At 44.2% G+C, this 19,921-nt stretch overlaps 2 protein-coding genes across 2 annotated transcripts; both read left to right on the forward strand.

Moving 5' to 3' along the window:
• Positions 1-3,470: 3,470 nt before the first annotated feature.
• LOC113021623 (zinc finger protein RFP-like) lies at positions 3,471-4,347 on the forward strand. Its single transcript, XM_026166322.1, has one exon. The coding sequence runs from the start codon at positions 3,687-3,689 to the stop codon at positions 4,314-4,316; it is 630 nt and encodes a 209-aa protein (XP_026022107.1). The 5' UTR covers positions 3,471-3,686; the 3' UTR covers positions 4,317-4,347.
• An 11,083-nt stretch (positions 4,348-15,430) lies between these two features.
• LOC113021824 (achaete-scute homolog 5-like) lies at positions 15,431-19,278 on the forward strand. The gene is made up of 2 exons (XM_026166589.1): positions 15,431-15,546; positions 17,363-19,278. The coding sequence occupies exon 2, from the start codon at positions 17,465-17,467 to the stop codon at positions 18,011-18,013; it is 549 nt and encodes a 182-aa protein (XP_026022374.1). The 5' UTR covers positions 15,431-15,546; positions 17,363-17,464; the 3' UTR covers positions 18,014-19,278.
• The last annotated feature ends 643 nt before the right edge of the window (positions 19,279-19,921 follow it).

A 19,921-nucleotide genomic window follows, 5' to 3' on the forward strand; every position in this document is an offset into this window, starting at 1 on the left:
ACTTCATGCTGACTCGTCACAGTCACATTGGTTCAATACAAATGGGCTCATTTAGCCACAGATCCGCTGTAGAAACATCTGCTGTTTGAAACTGTCTCACTGCGGCACTGATCAGGAGTGACCTGATCAATCCAAATATTGAATCCACTGGTACTGGATCGATACCAGCATGACCGGTTTGTCTCCTGCTGGTGTAGTGCATGGCCCCGTTCATCAGAAAGTAGACATGTCTGTGCAGACACCTCTCATGCACGCCCTTCCTCCCTACTCTGCTTACTTGCCCGGTGGTCATGTGACGTTCAGGCTGCAGTGAGTGTTGTGTTACTTTACAGCTGTAAATGAAAACGCTGCAAACATCGTGCATGTTAGAAGAACATTCTCCACTGTGGCACCAACATATATAAAGACATGGAAGAGCACAAAGAGAGGAAGCTTTGTCACAGAGAGCGTTACGGAGCAGCAACAGACTCAAAGACAGACCCGTGAATCAGAGACTGTCAGTCCTTTCACACAGAGAACCATCGTGTAGCTCACAGTGGCGTTTCCGTCATGGCTGATGTTTGCATTTTATTTACAGCCACATTTAAACTACAGAAGCTAAGCTGAGAGCTTTGGAGACACATTTACATCCAGCTCTCCAAAACCCAGCTTCAAAATAAAAGCTGAGCTGTGTTTTATTGTGTTGAATCATTATTGTGGAAGGTAAAAGTCACAGTGATTTAGTGCTCAGAATTTGAACACTGATGATTATCCAGTCTTTCACAATAACAACAATAGAACTCGAGGCCTTTATTGTGATGCAGTACGAAGATTTGTGATGTATTTGTCGCTTAATGGCCAGAGTTTTGTTAGCAGAGCTGTTCTTCTTTAAGGATCAGTGTTTCTCAGACTTGATTTTTATCATGAACTTAAAAACAGGAAGTTAAGTTTGAGTTAAATAAAGGGTGGTGCAATCTTCATCATCAGTTTTCTTCAATGCTGTTTAGATTCAGGGTCCCAGAAGATGCTGGGTGAGAGCCAGGGCACATCCTGGACACGTCGTCCGTCTGTTGTAACGCCAATACTACAATTATATTTTACATGATTGTAATATTACTGGATAATATCCTCACATTTTAGACATACAGCATAAAGTAATATGACATGTTCTCGTATGGTTCCTCCATGGTGTTTATCTGGAGCTGATCACTAGCTAAGACACCCAGGAAAGGTTTGCCCTTAATAACTCTTCTGTTAACAGTGCTAGTTCTAGTATTCAGTACCAGAACCGAACCCAAGTGCAGAAACCCAGAGCACAGGCAGGAGAGCTTAGCCATAGCTACGTCCACGGCTCCGCGTCCACACAAGCGTTTTCAGTCATTTTCACAGAGTTGTGCGTCCACACTGAAACAGCTGCAAACGCTGACGTTCCAGTGCTGCGCATGCGCCTGCCTCATTTCTGTCTGCCGCTTATTTACTTTCCTGCTCTTTGAAACGTCGCAGGAAAAGCAGCGAGTTTTTCAAATGGACTAACAATGAAGTGGAGTCGTTGCTGCGAGTAACACAAAAGTACAAAGTTGCAAAAGCGAGTGAGAATTAAAGAATGTGAAGAAAAGCTCTCTGGAGCGCGTGCAGACGCACGATCTGATATCCTCGTGCTGGTGTTGTTCCCACATCATCATACTAAATGTTGTTCCAGGATCAACATTGCAAGTGACCAATCAGAATGTTGTGACGTCATACTTTTGCGACTTCGGGAAAAACCGCCTCTGTCCGCCAATCAACGGACCCTGACCCTGACCCTTTAATAAACAGTAAGCAGAACTGATATTGTCCTTGCAACATTGGAATTTCATAAATGCACGAATGGCTTGGCGTGCAAAAGAATAACGTCACAACAATGTGATTGGTCAGTTGCAATGTTGATCCTGGAACAACATTTGCATGATGATGTGGGAACAACACCGACACGAGGATATCAGATCATCCTGTGCAGACTGATGTTAATCTTTAATAGGGCTGTCAAACAAAACAGCTGCTGTGTAACGCCCTCCGCTATCTTTGGTTTTTGTTTTTTGTTTGTTTTTTTGCCTGTCCCGTTCGGCTCTTTTGCATCAGAATTATTGTCTAAAGGCGAAGAAAGATGCCCAACAGATTTACTTCAATTTACTTTACCAAATAGACCATAACCAAGTGGCCGGCATAGTGTACAGGAACATCTGTGCCGAGTATAACCTGGAAGTCCCGAGGTCAAAATGGGAGACGCCCCCAAGGGTGGTGGAGAATGACCGAGCTAAGATCCTGTGGGACTTCCAGATACAGACGGACAAAATGGTGGTGGCTAACCAACCGGACATAGTGGTGGTAGACAAACAGAAGAAGACGGCCGTAGTGATCGATGTAGCGGTTCCGAATGACAGCAACATCAGGAAGAAGGAACACGAGAAGCTGGAGAAATACCAAGGGCTCAGAGAAGAGCTCGAGAGGATGTGGAGGGTGAAGGTAACGGTGGTCCCCGTGGTAATCGGAGCACTAGGTGCGGTGACTCCCAAGCTAGGCGAGTGGCTCCAGCAGATCCCGGGAACAACATTGGAGATCTCTGTCCAGAAGAGCGCAGTCCTGGGAACAGCTAAGATACTGCGCAGGACCCTCAAGCTCCCAGGCATCAAACATCACAGTTCAGTCATGCGAGCTCTGAAACAGGAGTGGTGCTCCCAGTCCTTTATGCATTCCAAGGAAGAGGGAGGAATTTACAAACTGATCACCACACATCACGCGCCTCGCTAGGAAACCTAACAGAACAGCGGGTATGCTGTTTTGTGCCCTTGGCATTATCAGCACCTGCAAAGGGAGTCGTCTTCTCCAACTGCTGAGCCTGAAATAAGTTCATCTACTTTTAGAAACGTTCACTGAACAGTCTATTACAGTGTCACAACCAAGCATATGCATAAGCACTTAAATACTTCAAATGAGAATAATGGAAATTTTCTATTACACTACCCAGAAAGTGTAGTAATATCTACTACTGAGAAACACATGTAAAGAGTTCAAAACTGACACCTTTTTCTGTCTTTTTAAAAATGTAATCTAAATGTAATGTAAAACTTTTTTTTTTTAATGTAATAAAAAATGTATTTTTTTCTCCCTCAGAGTGCAGACACGCCTGCTGTCAGCTATCTGCGATCAGTTTCTGTGCTCCATCTGTCTGGATGTGTTCACTGATCCAGTCTCTACACCATGTGGACACAACGTCTGCAAAAACTGCATCACTCAGCACTGGGACATGAGTCAGAGGTGTCAGTGTCCCATGAGTAAAGAGACTTTCTGCACTAGACCTCGGTTAAGGGTCAACACATTAATCTCTGAGATGGTTGCTCAGTTCAGACGTGAAGCTCAGCAGAAAGCCAGCAGCAGCAGCTCAGAGCAACAAGCTGCCAAACCAGGAGAAGACCCTGTGACGTCTGCACTGGACCCAGACTGAAGGCGCCGAAGTCCTGCCTGGTGTGTCTGACCTGGGTTAGGGTTAGACCGACCAGACACGTGTCTGTGTGCTCTGCTCTGTTTTAGACCACAAGAACCATGAGTTTGTTCCTCTGAGAGAAGAATATGAAGGAAAGAAGGCAGAGCTGGAGAAGACAGAGGCTGAGATTCAGCAGATGATCCAGAAGAGATGACTGAAGATTATGGAGATCAAATAGTCAGTGAAGATGAGTAAAGATGCTGCAGACAGACAGAAAGCAGAAGGTGTTCAGGTCCTCAGGGCTCTGAAGGAGTCTGAGAGACGCCTGAAGGAGCTCATGAAGGAGATCGAAGACAAACAGGAAACTACAGAGAAACAGGCTGAAGGTCTCATCAAAGATCTGGAACAGGAAATCTCTGAGCTGATGAAGAGAAGCTCTGAGGTGGAGCAGCTCTCACACTCTGAAGACCACCTCCACCTCCTCCAAAGCTTTTCGTCCCTGAAAGCTGCTCCACCCACCAAGGACTGGACAGAGGTCAGAGTCCGTCCACCATCATATGAGGGGACTGTGGGGAGAGCTGTGGCTCAGCTGGAGGAGACACTCAGGAAACTCATGAAGAAGAAGCTGGTTGAGGCTGCAGAGCTGAAGAGGGTCCAGCAGCATGAGGTGGATGTGACTCTGGATCCTGATACAGCTCATCCTAAACTCATCCTGTCTGATGATGGAAAACAAGTGTATCACAGTAATGTGAAGAAAAATCTTCCAGACAACCCAGAGAGATTTTCTCAGTGTTTAATGTTTAAGGAGAGCAGAGTTTCTCTTCAGGCAGATTTTACTTTGAGGTTCAGGTTAAAGGAAAGACTGAGTGGACTTTAGGAGTGGCCACAGAGTCGATCAACAGGAAGGGTCAACTCACAGTGAGTCCTCGACACGGTTTCTGGACTGTGTGGCTGAGAAATGGAATTAAGTATGAAGCCAATGCTAGCCCTCCAGTCCTTCTCTCTCTTCAGCCCGGTCCTGAGAAGGTGGGGGTGTTTGTGAGGAGGGTCTGGTCTCCTTTTGTGATGTAGATGCTGCAGCGCTTATCTACTCTTTTACTGGCTGCTCTGCACCTCTGATCATCTGTCAGTCACACTGAGCTGATCAACAGCTGATTTTATTTGATAAACTGATTTTTAGGGATGGGTACCGGTGCCGGTTCTGACATAAACATTAGTAACCAGACCGAAAAGCAGCGCACATTTCGGTGCTTTATTTCGGTGCTTTATTTTCCTGAGCTGTGATACACTTTAGATTCTAGCCAATCGTTTTACGTTTCCGAGGATAGTAGGCGGGCCCAGGTACATACGTTCTTTTAGAGCAGAGCTACAGATTAAAAATATCCAAGGCGAAGCGGTTAAAAGTCTGGCTGTACTTCACAGCAAAAGATGCAAACTCAGCAGCAACAAGTGCTTTAAGCTGATACTGTGATACTGTCAAAGGAGGTAACACCTCAAATCCGATGAAACACCTGGCGACGCATAGCGTTTTTTTAAAGCCGAGAAATGCGCCGTATTTGATAGCTTGCTGCGAGACCTCACACCGAGCACATCTACTGCGGGTGTGGTGCCTGTTATCGGACCCGGAGTTAGCAATATCCCCCAAGAACCCGAAGAGGAGAGTCCTGGCCCCTAGCCCTGCCAGTGTAGCAGAAATGATGAGGATGATGATGCAGCAGCAGCCGTTCTTCTCTGCGTGAGTAGCTTAATGTTGTTCGTGTGTGAGTTACGTTGAGTAGGCTAACCACGTTATTACATTAATGCATGTAAGGTGAACTAGCAAACATCATCATAGCTACATGCAGCTGTCCTCTTGTTTGATGGCAGATGCTCCCTTCACCCTGGACAAAAAGGCTAAAATGACCAAAGAAAAAGTGTAAAACAGCTGAACATGAGAGGTTTTTGGACAAAGTTTGTGTTTTTTCCATTGTTTAAGCACTGCTTCCAGCCAAGAGTGATACCATATATGTCCCATAGCTGCAGAAAAGGCTAACATTGTTATCTTTTTACAAAAAAACAGCTGAACATGAGAGGTTTTTGGACCCATTTTGTGTTCTCCATTCTTTAAGCACCGGCACAGTTTCAAAAGTACCGGTTTGGCACCGGTATCGGATTAAACCTAAACGATACCCATCCCTACAGATTTTGCATATTTGCAAAGTTTGCATATTTCATGATCATTAACATGCACATTTGCATGTTAATGATCATGAAAACTGACCTCACGGCCCATGAGGGATTGTGCAGGACAGCTGGCTGGGATCTTCACCAGGATTTTCAACAAATCCCTCGCACAGGCGACTGTCCCACTCTGCCTGAAGTCCTCCACCATAGTCCCCTTGCCTAAGAAGCCCCACATCACCGGCCTGAATGACTACAGACCGGTGGCACTCACCCCAGTGGTAATGAAATGCTTTGAGAAGCTGGTCCGCAGACACATCACAGCAGCCCTGCCCCGCAGCCTGGATCCACACCAGTTTGCCTACAGAGCAAAAACTGATCCACGGAAGACGCTGTAGCCACAGCACTCCATGCTGCATTAACTCACCTGGAAGAGCATGGTAGCTATGTGCGGATGCTCTTCGTGGATTACTGCTCAGCTTTTAACACCATCCTTCCACACAAACTGGTGGCCAAGCTACAAAACCTGGGGCTTCCATACAGCACCTGCATGTGGATCAATAGCTTCCTCTCGGGCCGTAGACAGAGAGTCAGAGTTGGCCATCACACATCCTCAGCCCTGAGTCTCAGCACTGGCTCACCCCAGGGCTGTGTGCTCAGTCCACTGCTCTACTCTCTCTACACACACGACTGCACTCCTCGCCACCACAGCAACATCTTTGTGAAATTTGCAGATGACACCACAGTGGTGGGGCTCATTTCCAAGGGAGACGAGTCTACGTACAGAGACGAGGTGGAGCAGCTGACGTCATGGTGTAAGGCCAATAACCTCCTCCTCAACACTTCAAAAACCAAAGAACTCATAATAGACTTCAGAAGGAAAAAGGCAGAGATCCAACCACTATTCATAAATGGGGACTGTGTAGAAAGGGTGGCAAGCTTCCGCTTCCTGGGAGTCAATATAGAGGAGAACCTTTCCTGGAGTGTGAACACCTCCGAGCTGCTGAAAAAGGCCCAACAGAGACTGTACTTCCTGAGAATTCTCAGGAGGAATAACATCACACAGAGACTGCTGGTGTCCTTCTACAGAGCCACCATTGAGAGTGTTCTAACTTACTGCATATGCATCTGGTACACTAGCTGCACAGGGGCTCAGAGGAAAGCACTCCAAGGGATCATTAACACCGCCCAAAAGATCACTGGCTGCCCTCTCCCCACACTGGAAGTTCTACACAACGCCCACTGTTTTAAAAAGGCCCAAAACATCATAAAAGACACCTCACATCCTGGCCACTCCCTGTTCGAACTGTTGCCCTCAGGCAGACGGTACAGGGCAATCAGAGCAAGGACTAATAGACTCAAACACAGCTGTTATCCAACTGCAATAACACATCTGAATACTACAAAAAAATGTCCATCACGCCACTCTTGTGTTAATCTATGCACGGTCTGAAGCATGTGTGTGGGAATGTATGTGAATGTTTTACTGTTATATCTTATTAGTATTTTAAGTATTCTATCTATTTTATTTATTGAATTTTATTGTTTTATTTATATTTTGATATTGCTAGGGATGATGCAATGATCGGGGACCATTCTTAATTTCGTTGTTCTCATGACAATGACAATAAAGTTTCTGATTCTGATTCTGATGGTTTCAGTTATCATGCAAATGTCCTGTTTATAAGGTTGGAAACCTGCAGTCAGCTGAGACTGAAGAAGTCACTTGATGATGATGATGATGATGATGATGATGATGATGAAACGCTTCTCCCACTGAAAATGTCAGGTCCAGATGAACAGAATGATATTTTTGGGAGCCTACAGGAAGGTTTACACACCTACAAAGAACAGTTGTAAATAGAGAGCTGTGTGTCTCCTTGGTGTATTGCTCATGCCATTACGTTTTTCTGTTATTCCTAATTTTACATGTTTTCCTGTTGTAATTACTTGAGTTTCAGCAATAAAGCTGCTTTTAAGTTACTTCCCGAGTCCTGTATTTGGAGTTTAACTGAAACCTTGAAAACAGCCCTACAGTTTTATCACTGTTTATTTTAAACTTTTCTGGCTATTGTGTGTAGAGAGAATGACATGCAAACACCACCAAAAACAAAACCACCTTGGTGGAGGTAATTTAAAAACGATCAAGTTAAAAGGTTATTAGGTAAAGAACCTGTGAGGCCCAGGTGGACAATAGCTGGAGTGAACAAGGCTCAGCGTCAGGCTTTAAAATGAATCAAAACTCTGTTTGGGGTTTCTGGCTTTGTTGTTGAAGTGAACAGACTTGCTCAAGATCACTTTCCAGTTCGATTCAACTCAATTGAATTTTATTTATACAGCGCCAAATCACAACACCAGTCGCCTCAAGAAGCTTTATATTGTAAGGTAGACCCTAAAATAATACATACAGAAAGTATGTATTATTCAATCATATGACTCCCTATGAGTACTTTGGCAAAGGTGGTAAGGAAGAACTCCCTTTTAACAGGAAGAAACCTCTGGCAGAACCAGGCTCAGGGAGGGGCGGGGCCATCTGCTGTGATTGGTTGGAAGCCAATGAAGGGAAGGGAAAAAAAAAAGAAATCTGCTCTGTCTTTCTAGTCCCTGTCAGGACTCTTGCTGCAGCATTTTGGATCAGCTGAAGGCTTTTCAGGGAGTTTTTAGGACTTCCTGATAATAATGAATTACAGTCGTCCAGCCTGGAAGTAATAAATGCATGAACTAGTTTTTCAGCGTCACTCTGAGACAGGATATTTCTAACTTTAGAGATGTTGCACAAATGGAAGAAAGCAGTCTTACATATTTGTTTAATATTTGTTTATTTGTTTATTTATAAGGAACCCCATTAGCTTCCACAACAGTGGTTGCTAGTATTCCTGGGGCCCAAGCCATCAAATATCTCCAAATAAAATGTTACAACAATTAGATCTACAGTAAAGTTTTACAATACTGAAATGTAAACATGTGAATATTAAAAATTATATAAAAGCAGAAAACCAAAACAAAACACTCAAACAAAATACACAATTTCCATTACAAGTGATATTACCCTCTACAATTTTTACAAATACATTAAAAACTGCCTAAATAGGCTTTTAAGTAATTTTTAAAATTATGAATTGAAGCCAATTCTCTTATTGCCTCAGGCAACTTATTCCACTGAAACGATGCTCTGAATATAACAGAGTTTTTCAAAAAGTTACTTTTAACACGAGGAATTACTAAATTGTGGTTGGTTGAGAATCGTGTGGCATGATTATGAATTTCATCTGGATACTGCAACTGAGCACAAAAAAAGTGTTGTGTGTTTAACAGTATTGTTTTCTTTAAAAATACAAGTAAGCCATAGTATAATTTAGCTTGTACAGAAAGCCAAGAAAGTTTATCATGCATTTTGTCAATACTTGTATAGTATGAACACCTTAACACTAATCTGGCCGCCCTATTTTGGACTAACTGAAGTCTATTCAGATCTGTCTTATTAGCTGCAGACCAGATGATTGAGCAGTACTCTAGATGAGATAATACTAATGCGTTAATGACATCTTTCATAACTGAAGAAGTAATATAAAAGGAGCATTTCCTAGCTATAGCTATGCCCTGTCCCATTTTCTTAATAACAGAATTGATGTGCTGAGACCATGAAAGGTGGTGGTTTATGGTAACACCAAGTAATTTAATCTGGGTGACCTGTTCTAATGCCGATCCAGCTATGGAAAGGTTTAGTCGTGGACTGTTGATTAAAAGTGCTCTACTTCCTATTAACATGGATTTGGATTTAGTCACATTTATAATCATGTTGTTTTTACTTATCCAATCAAACACGTTCAGCAAATCTAGTTGTAATACGCTTGTCAATTCAGAGTGGCTACTGGCTGAATAAAACATGGTGGAGTCATCAGCGTACATTACAAGATGAGATTTATCCAGGACATACGGCAGATCGTTTGTAAAAACTGAGTAGAGAAGTGGACCGTGGCAGCTGCCTTGGGGTAGACCACAGTTCATTTCGCGGCCCTCCGAGAAATAACCATTATAATAAACCTTTTGCCTTCTTCCAGACAGATAACTTTCCATCCAGCACAAAGCAGCTGGTGAAAATCCATAACATTTTAGTTTATCTATCAGTAGATCATGATTTATTAAATCAAATGCAGCACTAAAATCCAGAAATACCACCCCGGCCAAATTCCCTTTATCTAGGTATTTGTACCAGATATCTGTCATGTGAATGAGAGCTGAACTGGTGGAATAACCAGGTTTGTAGGCATGTTGAAACTGAGTGAGTAACTGATTTTCTATTAGATAATGTTGAATTTGTTCGTAGACAATCCTCTCCATAATTTTACTTAAAATGGGTAGCAGACTGATAGGTCTGCTGTTGACACCATTAAAAATGTCATTCTTGTTTTTAGGAATCGGAATTATTTTCGATTCTTTCCACTGCAATGGAAATAAGCTGCATGCCAGAGATTTATTAAATATGTGACATATAGGAAGGGACACAAACTTGGCTGCAACTTTGAGCAGTTTACTGTCTATGTTATCAGAACCGGAGGATGTATCGTCAGGAAGTGATGTCAATAAGCGCTCTACCATCTGCACGTTCACTGCCTCAAACTTAAATTGGCATAGTTTATTATTCATGATAACATCCTGTATAAGACGACGTGATAAGGTGGGATCGCCTTTGCTCATATTAGATTTTAAATTTGTTATTTTATTGCTGTAATAATTCACAAAATAATTGGCAATATCCTTGGCTTTACTTATAAACGTACCACCCGTGTGGATGTGAGGCATCACCGGAGCAAGATCTCTACCCATTATATTATTTAAAACTTTCCACACCTTTTTGCTGTCCTTATTGGCCTCTTTGAGCTTAAGTTGATAATATTCTTTCTTTTTACGCCTATTAAATTTAGTTACTTGATTTCTTAACTCGCGATATCTTGCCCACTCTTGTGGACTGATAGACTTATGTGCTTTTGCTTTTGCTATATCCCTCTCTGACATTGCAACCTTAAGTTCGTTATCTAACCAAGGTGCATAGTTCTTTTTAACAGTAAATCTTTTTAAGGGGGCATGTTTATCAGCCAGGTAGCAAAAGTTTTCAATAAACATAGATAATGCCCTATCAGGGTCATTCTCGAGGCAGATGTCAGTCCAGTGAATTTCTTTTACGTCATTAATATACTTATCTGCATTGAAATTTCCTTGTCCTTCAATATGTCCTTTTCATGTCCTTCAATATGTGCGTTGAAGGACATGTCCTGGTCAAAAATGACTCCAAGGTTCCTCACAGTGTTACTGGAGGCCAAGGTAATGCCATCCAGAGGAAGAATCTGGTTAGATACCATATTTCTAAGCTTTTCAGGGCCGAGTACAATAACCTCAGTTTGATCTGAATTAAGAAGCAGAAAGTTAACAGCCATCCAGGTCTTTATGTCTTTAAGACATTCCTGCAGTTTAACTCACTGGTGTGTGTTATCTGGCTTCAAAGCTTTTCAGTTGGACTTTGTCACTGTTTAGTTCCCATGTATGTTTCCTGTTTTATTGTGTTAGTCATCTGTCTGTATGTGTTATGTTTAGTTCTACTTCCTGTGTCATTAGTCAGATCTAGTTCAGCTGTGTTCCCACCTGTTTCCATTCATCATCATTATCCAGTCTATTAAACCCTCAGTTTCCCACAGTTCCTTGGCTCGTCATCATCGACTTCTCGTGTGTGTTTTCAGTCTAGCTCTGTCATTGGGGCAGCTAGTATCCAGCTGTCACCTGCTCCTGTGCCTGCTCCCAGGGCAGCTGAGACCTGGTCCACTCCTGCACCCATACCTGTTCCTCGGGTGGCGATAGCTGGTGTCCAGCTAGCTCCTTCGCCTGTCCCTGCTCCTAGGTTGAGAGCGGCCAGGACCCAACACGTCCCTGCACCTGTACCTTCAGGTTCGGCCAGTTCCTCCACCTGTAATGGTTTCAAGGGACGGAAGACCCAGTCCTCAACCTGAGCTCCATCTGCAGCATCCAGTGCTTGCTGCAAGCTACGCGCACCCCCAGCTAGAGCCACCTGAGCCTGCTGTGATCCATGCACAGCCCAGCGTAGGTTTCTGCACCTGCTGGTCCTGCTCTGTCTAAGCCAGAGGTCTGCGCCAAGCTGCACCACCGGCAACCTCAACTGGTCTACAGTGGATCGTCGCTGGCACTGCTGCTGGCCTCCCAGATAAGCTGTAGTGATGCTGCTGACCACGTGGCTGCCCTCCTGAACACTTGTTTCAGACTCCGCCCCATTCATCCTTTGTTTTGGTCCTCTCTTTCCATTCCCACACACCGGACCGTGACAATGACAAAGTACAGAGCAACAGAGCACTGGAGGAACCAGTAAGTCAACAGATATAACGAGGCCAGTAATGAATTATAAACAGATCCGAAAAAGGAGAATGACCGATTAAGATAAGAAATTCACCACCTGGGTCACAAGATCAACTCCAAACTCGATACGCTTGTGAGAGACATGCTGAGCTTGTCTGACCATGTAGCTGAAGTGGAAACGATTAGGGTGAATGGAGGAATTGTCGGCAGAGGCTATTGAGGCATTAACTACTTGCCTGGAGCAGCATGAAGTTCTACGGTCAAAGCTGACGGACCTGGAGTCCCACTCAACAGGAAACAACATTCTAATATTCGGTCTGTAGAGAGAAAGGAAGACAACTCTTTCTTATAATATATTTCAAACCTCCTTAACCGTGAATCGCTTCTGTCCTCAGGCCTTTACTCGAGCTGCAGAAATGTGGCTTTTCTGTGGACATGGCAGTGGGGAACATTGAATAGCGCGCAGCTTCGTCTGCTATTGGGATGAACCGCAGCCTGGGGAAAGGATAGCAGCCCAGAGAGTGAGGGAAATACTACAATAGTTCATTAGAGACCACAACGGAGCTAAAACTTGAGCCACATGGTTGGGAACGAACACTTCAGGTCTCTAATAGCAAAATAATTACATATACCTGGTACTTTAAAACTGCCTCATAGCTCTCCGTTTATGCTCCAGTTCACAGTCCATGGTTGATATTCTAAATATATCACAGTCTGTAAAAAAACCTCTCATGTATAACCAGTGCCTCCATCTGTGTCTGCATTTAGTTCATTCTCCTGGTCCGGCCTCCCGGCCATAACACCACCATGGATTTGAGAGAAGCCAATTGAGTCTAATAACAGATTAAATGCCATGTTGAGGCTGTCATTTTTAGCATCTACATGGATGTTAAAATCACCCACAATAATTATTTTATCTGAGCTCAGAACTAAATCAGATAAAAGGTCTGAGAAATCAGACAGAAACTCTGTGTAAGGCCCAGGTGGACGATAGATGATAAGAAGACTGGTTTCTGAGTTTCACAGCTGGGGTGGACGAGGCGAAGCTTCAGCAAACACACAAACTGCTTATGTGCAGTTTGTGTCACAGTGTGTTACTGATAAAGGTCCAGCTGCTTATTTCACTCAGAGATGGAGAAAGGTGTAAGAAAAGATGAACTGCAGATTAAAGATTACATGCAGTGTCATAATTTGTAATGACATACTGCATCTGTTGGTGATGGATTTTGATAAATTCTGTATTTTTGTATTGTGAAACGTCCTGCAAAACGCACAAGTATACTAACGTTGTGTTGTTCAAATGTTGCATGAAAACAGGTTAGTTTGTGTGTGAAATAACAGATCCACACTAATATTACTTTTGTGTTATATCAACATAGCAGAAGGTCTTTTTACCCGTGCATGTAAATGAGGGTGGACTCTTCAAGGAGATACTTTTTACTTTCTTACTTTGAGTACATTTCAGAGTAAATTTGCTTTTTCACTTTTAGTTGACTAAAACAGTTGAATCAGTTTTTACTGCAGTGTTTTTTAACACAAGCGTGGCGGGCGTGGTCTGCGGTGCTGGTGCAGGGGAGGCAGATGCACCTGCACGGCATCTGCGATCACGCCTCGCCGACATAAAAGGTCCTGATTGTTGTTGTTGTTGTTGCGGTGCATGTGTCGGTCTGTAGAGCTGCAGCCGAACATGTGAACCGTAAATAAAAATGAAAATTATGCTGAAAAGCATAAAAAGGTCGTCTGGTCTGTCGTGGCTCATTTACAACAAATATCAGAATGTGTACTTACAGAATCTCTGTACGTTGCCACCTCAGCTGATACGTTTATAGTATGTCACAGTAGCTGTTCAACTACAAAATGTGTTTCATTTTGCTGTTCACCTTATGCATGTTGTAGTTCCAGCACAGCGGATACCTGAGGTCACACTACGAGGAGACAGTGTACGCTTGTTTGGATCCCAGCTCGCCGTAGGAAAAGGAGATGGGAGGGACTTTTGAAATATCCTCTGTTTTCTGGACTCGTGTTTGCTTAGTGGCTTCAGTTCAACCGGAGTGCTCATCAGAGGGGATGTGTGTGTGTGTGTGTGTGTGTGTGTGCACGCCGTAATAATAGAGCAGCTGATAGAGGTCTGGTGAAATCTTCATCACGTCTCTGCATGTGCAGCAGCTTTAATTTTTCATCGTTGATGTGACACACACCTGTTTTATTTGTGACTTAGCTGCGAACACTCGGCTGCGAACCGTTCCAGCATCACCTCACGAAGCCAAAAGAACCACATCATCTGCAAAAAGCAGAGATGAGATTCCCCACCCTGGTGAAAGCTGATGCTAAGTGGTGGAATTGAATTGAACTGCCGGCTCTGCAGACCGAGCTCTTGCAACGGTTGTATGAGGATCAAATGGCCCGTAGCAATGGGCCAAACACCCCATACTGCCAGAGCGCCTCCCACAGGACACTCAGAGGGATGCGGTCGAATGCCTTCTCCAAGTCCACAGAACACATGTAGATTGCTTGGGCAAACTCCTCGAGAGGTTAAAGAGCTGATCCAGTGTTCTACGACCGCGACGAAAACCGCATTGTTCCTTCGGTATCCGAGGTTTGGCTAAAAGACAAACTCGTCTTTCCAGCACCCTGGCACAGACTCTCCCGGTCAGTCTTTTTGGTGCCTTGTAAATAAAACTGTATTTTAGTAAAGCTCATGATCTTTATTCTGAGAGATTTCTGCCTCAGCTGTAGTTTAAGGTTCAGACCTGTCGGTCACGTTCATGGCTTCTTCATTCGTGGGACACTGTTGTCTTCTCTGCTTTCACACAGGACGCTCAGTGTCTCCTCAGACAGTTGCTTTCTTCACCAGAGAACTTATCGAGCTGATTGTGCTCGCAGATCCTTCAGATCTGGAACCGTCAGATCATCGAGTCAGAAACTTCTGCTCTCCAGTCGTGGCCAAACTCGGATGAACACAGACGTCTCAGGTGAGTCTGACGGCTCACAGGTAACAGGTCTCTGTGTGATGAACAATCAGAGACGTTCATGTGAAGGTGAACACAGGCTCAGGAAACTCTCAGACAGCAGCTCAGGTTACAGGTGTGTGTGTGTGCGTGTAAACAGTCATCAGCGTGTGCTGTGTGATGAGATGTGTGATGACAGGAAGGGCGTGTGTCGCTGACGCCTTTCATCTGGAAGTGCAGGATTTAGGAAGAGGAAACTGCAAACACTCATTTCTGTCTTTGATGTTTCTCAGCCAGAGAGAAAGAAGAGACGGCGGCGAGCAGATTTAACCTGCGTCACCTGAGTGAATCCCCCCCCCAAAAAAGAGAAAGATGATAAATTCAACATTTTCCACACAGGAAGTGTGCGACGTTCGGTTTCACCTTAATCCGACCTCAGAGCTGCGAGTTAATCGGCTCAAGGTGAAGCTAGACGCAGCTCGCTGGTTTTCTACAGTTTCTCTTACCTGATGACCCTGTACACACCTGTAGGGGGCGGGGCTTCAGTAGGCAGAAGCAGGTAAAGCATCAGCTTTTCATCGTGCACTCAGTGTTCCTGTGAAGCTCGAGGAGGAAGGAGCGCAGCTGCACCTGAAGGTGAGATGAAGACACGACTAATCACATCATGCATTCACACACACACACACACACACACACACACACACACACACACACACACACACACACTGTGCAGTTTAAATGATGCTGTTTGTAATGTGTGCAGCTGTAGTCTCCACTGTTTTGTTTTTAATTGTCTTTCACTTTTTATTTTTTGGAAGAAATCTCAGTTTTAAGAGGAAAGTTCTCACATTTCCTCCCAGAAAGGGTGTCAGAGTGTTACTGGAAACCAGTGAGTGTGTGTGTGAGCTGATCTGGTGCTGCGTTCACTGACTGGGACTAAACGTGGGCGCAGCGGTTCTTCGTGTTGCTGTCAGAATAAAAACTAAAACTAAAGATGAATGTAAAAAATATTTTGTACAACATGTAGACTAAAAAAAACCTTGAAGTTAATTTACGTATTTAAAATACGGAGAAAACCTGTTTTTCATCACTTTGTTCACGTACGCAGACTCTTCGTGAAGGTTTTGGTGCTTTTGTTCCCCTGGATGCAGAGTTTAAACCTGCTCTGAACTTTTAAAGATGCCCAGTTTAACTGTGACATTAATTCAAACTACAAAGAAAATCTTAAACAGGTAAACTTGCTCTGGAAACTATTTTAAACATAACAAGTAGCTGTCTCCGTGCTGGAGTTCAGCTCTGGATTAGACCGGCTCCGTCGGGCGTGGTCTCCAGACTTTGATTATTTTAGATCCAAAGCAGGCTTTGAAAAACCAAACCAAGCAAAAAGCAAGAAGAATTATTTTTTAAGTAAGACTGAAAAACCTTCCTGAGTTTACCTGAAGTTCAATGATTCTGATCCATCAGATCGTCTCATGTGTTTAACACCTCATTTCAGGACAAAACTTACACAAAGAACAAAGCTGCTGTTGCTCCAGATGTGCAGTCATACAAATACCTTATACTCAGGCTTTGATCATCAGCTCAAGTTCAACGTGACCATGAAGTCCATCATAAAACAAGGTCAACACACAACAGATTTGTGTTAGATTTAGATGTTCTTCCCACAGAGCAGAACACAGATTTGAGTATCTAAGAATCTCCAGGTTCATGATTTAGTCTAAAAGTTATGAATGAGCACATCTGAAAGATCGATAAACTGCACACGTGGTGTTTTTATGTCCAAACTCCTCCTCATATCATATCTAATTTAATCCTGATGATCCAGAACGTCAGAAATATTTTTCCTTTCAGCCTCTGAGATCTGAGAAGTCCTCAGAAATCAGAACATGTGATTTTCATCCTTTTTTTCCCAAGACTTCCTATATATTGTTCAAAATATCAGGTTCAAATTTCTCATTATTAATTTTGACCAATCACAGTTCGACCCACACAGGTGAGTCAAAGAGGCCACACCCCTAATAATGCAAATTTTAAGCCATATTCCAGGTATGTTAGAAAACCATTCTTCCCCATACACTTGTATTATTTTCCTTTGACTCGTGATATTAACTCCAGAGGAATCGTTAAAGTCGTCTCCAGGATATAAAACGGTGTCATTAACATATAGTGAACTCTTCCTCTTATTTTTATTCTGTAACAAAAGTTTAATACGGCATGAAATTATCCATCAAGACCAAAACGGTTTTTGTTTCAGGCTGCAAACATGTTTGTTTCTGCTATAACGTTGGACATTTTAAAATGCAAGTCTATGGGGATTGACTCACTGCTGGACCCTCTGCTGGATGGTAGAGGAACTGCAGTGTCAGTCAGCAGGAAGATAACTCACCTGTGTGGCTTTTCAGGTTGGAAGATTCAGGATTAAAGCTGAATTTGTCTTTATGCGTCTCCCCAGATCTCTGCGTGCTGGTGATCGACTGTCTTTGAGGTGGTCTTTGAAGACTGTTGTTGATCCAGCTGGGAGTTCGGATCAGGTACTGCTCAGCCAGGTTGCACGATGAGCTCTGCCTTCTCTCCTTCGTTCATCGAACAACGATCTTCGAACCTGAGCTTCGGCGTGTCTCCGCCTGCTGGACTCTCTGAGGATCACAGCATCTCGCAGCACTCAGACTCTCTCTCCAACTCCGTCCCCTTCCTCCTCTACCCGTCCAGCATGGACCCTACCGGCCTTGGCCTCTACAGAGGTCCTCTGAGGGGCCCTGGCCCTGGGATCCTGCCCTATCTGACCCCCTTTCACCACCACGGACACTTCAGCGTCTACGAGTGTCCATTTGAGCCGGCATTCATCCAGAAACGAAATGAGCGGGAGCGTCAGAGGGTGAAGTGTGTCAACCAGGGTTACGCCAAGCTGAGAGACCACCTGCCAGGTCAGAGTGCCGACAAGCGCCTAAGCAAGGTGGAGACGCTGCGGGCCGCCATTAGGTACATCAAATATCTGCAGGGCCTAGTGGAGCTGGAGGACACCAGGCACAGTGGAGGGGTATCGCCCAGCACCTCGTCTCTGGGCCTAGACTGCAGCGCTGAGACGGAGACCTTCACCTGCTAAACAACCACCATAAGGTCACACTGAAGTACTCTTTCCACTGCCGGGTTCAGACTGCAGGACGCTTCTCGCATCAGCTGATTGAAGAGACAGATTACATGCCGCTGTTCTTCACCTGTGTGACGACATCAAGAAGGAGGAGCCAGGAGGAGAGTGGGAGTCACACAGCGTTACAGAGGCCTCCATCAGTCAGGTGGATGCCGTGCAGTCTGAACCTGGCATCGAGTTTATCAACAACCCTTTTGTTTGAAGGTGCAGCAGAAGCAGGAACGTGGTCACCACAATCTGTCCATCACCACCAGAACACGAGGAGCACGATTCGTTTCTCCCTTGAGTATCCCGCACACGTTATCCACATCGTTACCAAAACGGAGTCTGGCATCCATCCGTGTTCTGAACGAAGGCAGCAGGAAGTCTTCTTTGTGAAGATGTTCATCCACTGAACGCCTTATGGTCATGAGCGTTGTTGACCCGCCCCATCGTCACGTGACTTGCTAAGGGTCACATGGGTCCCAGTTTGAGCATGGAGGGAAAGGATTTGAGCCGGCATCATTTCACTGTATTGTGGATGGGTGAGAACTTTATGGTAACAGAGATGTGGATGCAGATGACCTTGGAAACATCATGCACTGTTTAATCAGAGTTTAAAACAACTTCATTTTTCTGACGTGGATAAAAAGCAAAGTGTAGATTTACAGGAGGAACATCGTAACAAAGTATAAGTACTACATTACAGTACTTCAAGGTGCAGCAGGAATACAATTTTCAGGTATCTCTACTTTGAATATTTATTTTTCTGACAACTTTTTACTTTTACTCCCCACGTTTTAGCAGAAATATCTGAACTTTTTATTGGTTAATCTGTCAAACAGGCTTGTTACGTTCAGTTAAAGACATCTGGAGGAAGTTTATTCTTCCAGATTCTTCCAGATTCCGAAACAATAGCGCTTAAAGACAACCCTTTTGGTGTATCGTATATGCATCAATTATATCGCTAAACTCAGAAGTTAAAGTGGGCCAGAATGATCCACAAGAGTGTTTATGGTGCAGACTTCAACTACTACAGAAGAGCAGCGAGCATAAAGGCAGTAATGTTTTTCAAGTGTCTGGTAATTTCACATGCAGCATTTCTAAGAGTTCAGCAAACACACAAACTCTTTGTGTGCAGCTTGTCACACAGTGAGTCTGCTAGCTAAAGGTCCAGACGCTGTATTTCCCATCATGAGAGAGAAGTTCACTCACAAATGAAGAAAAATGTAAGAAAGAGGAAAGGAGAAGAAGAGCGGTTAGATCAGGGGTGGGGAACTCCGGGTCTCGAGGGCCGGTGTCCTGCAGGTTTTAGATGTGTCCTTGATCCAACACAGCTGATTTAAATGGTTAAATGACCTCCTCAACATGTCTCGAAGTTCTCCAGAGGCCTGGGAATGAACTCATCAATTGTTTCAGGTGTGTTGACCCAGGGTGAGATCTAAAACCTGCAGGTTCCCCAGCCCTGGGTTAGATAGAAGTAAGGACGGGTGCAGAGCAGCTGTGAGGTTCATGGTCAGTCACAGATAGCACCCTCCGTCTCCGTCCCATCCAACACAGTGTAGTGAGGTATTGCCGACTTAGCCTCTATGCACTGTATCAGTGGTGGTAGCTCCTACATAGCAGAGGCATATGTTTGCTCACTATGAAGAGGTAATTCCTCCATCGCTTAGGTATGCTTTGCCTACGTTCTACCGCTCTCTGCACGACCCACACAGAGAGGGGTTTGGTAGTGCTGATGTAGCATGCTTGTTGGCAAGAGATTAGGACAACGTCGTTTACCTCTGCTTCTCCAACGCTTTTTCTCGCTCTGTGACGCACACGGGAAGCTCTGAGTAGCTTGGAGATCATTTGAGGCGCACTTGATCATTTGAGGCGAGTAGT

The sequence above is a fragment of the Astatotilapia calliptera genome, chromosome 5 (genome assembly GCF_900246225.1).
Source record: "Astatotilapia calliptera chromosome 5, fAstCal1.2, whole genome shotgun sequence".
Lineage (NCBI taxonomy): Eukaryota > Metazoa > Chordata > Actinopteri > Cichliformes > Cichlidae > Astatotilapia > Astatotilapia calliptera.

Excerpts from the sequence above, each read along its gene's own strand:
- LOC113021824 (XM_026166589.1), top strand. The coding sequence starts at position 17,465 with ATGAGCTCTGCCTTCTCTCCTTCGTTCATCGAACAACGATCTTCGAAC.
- LOC113021623 (XM_026166322.1), top strand. The coding sequence starts at position 3,687 with ATGAGTAAAGATGCTGCAGACAGACAGAAAGCAGAAGGTGTTCAGGTC.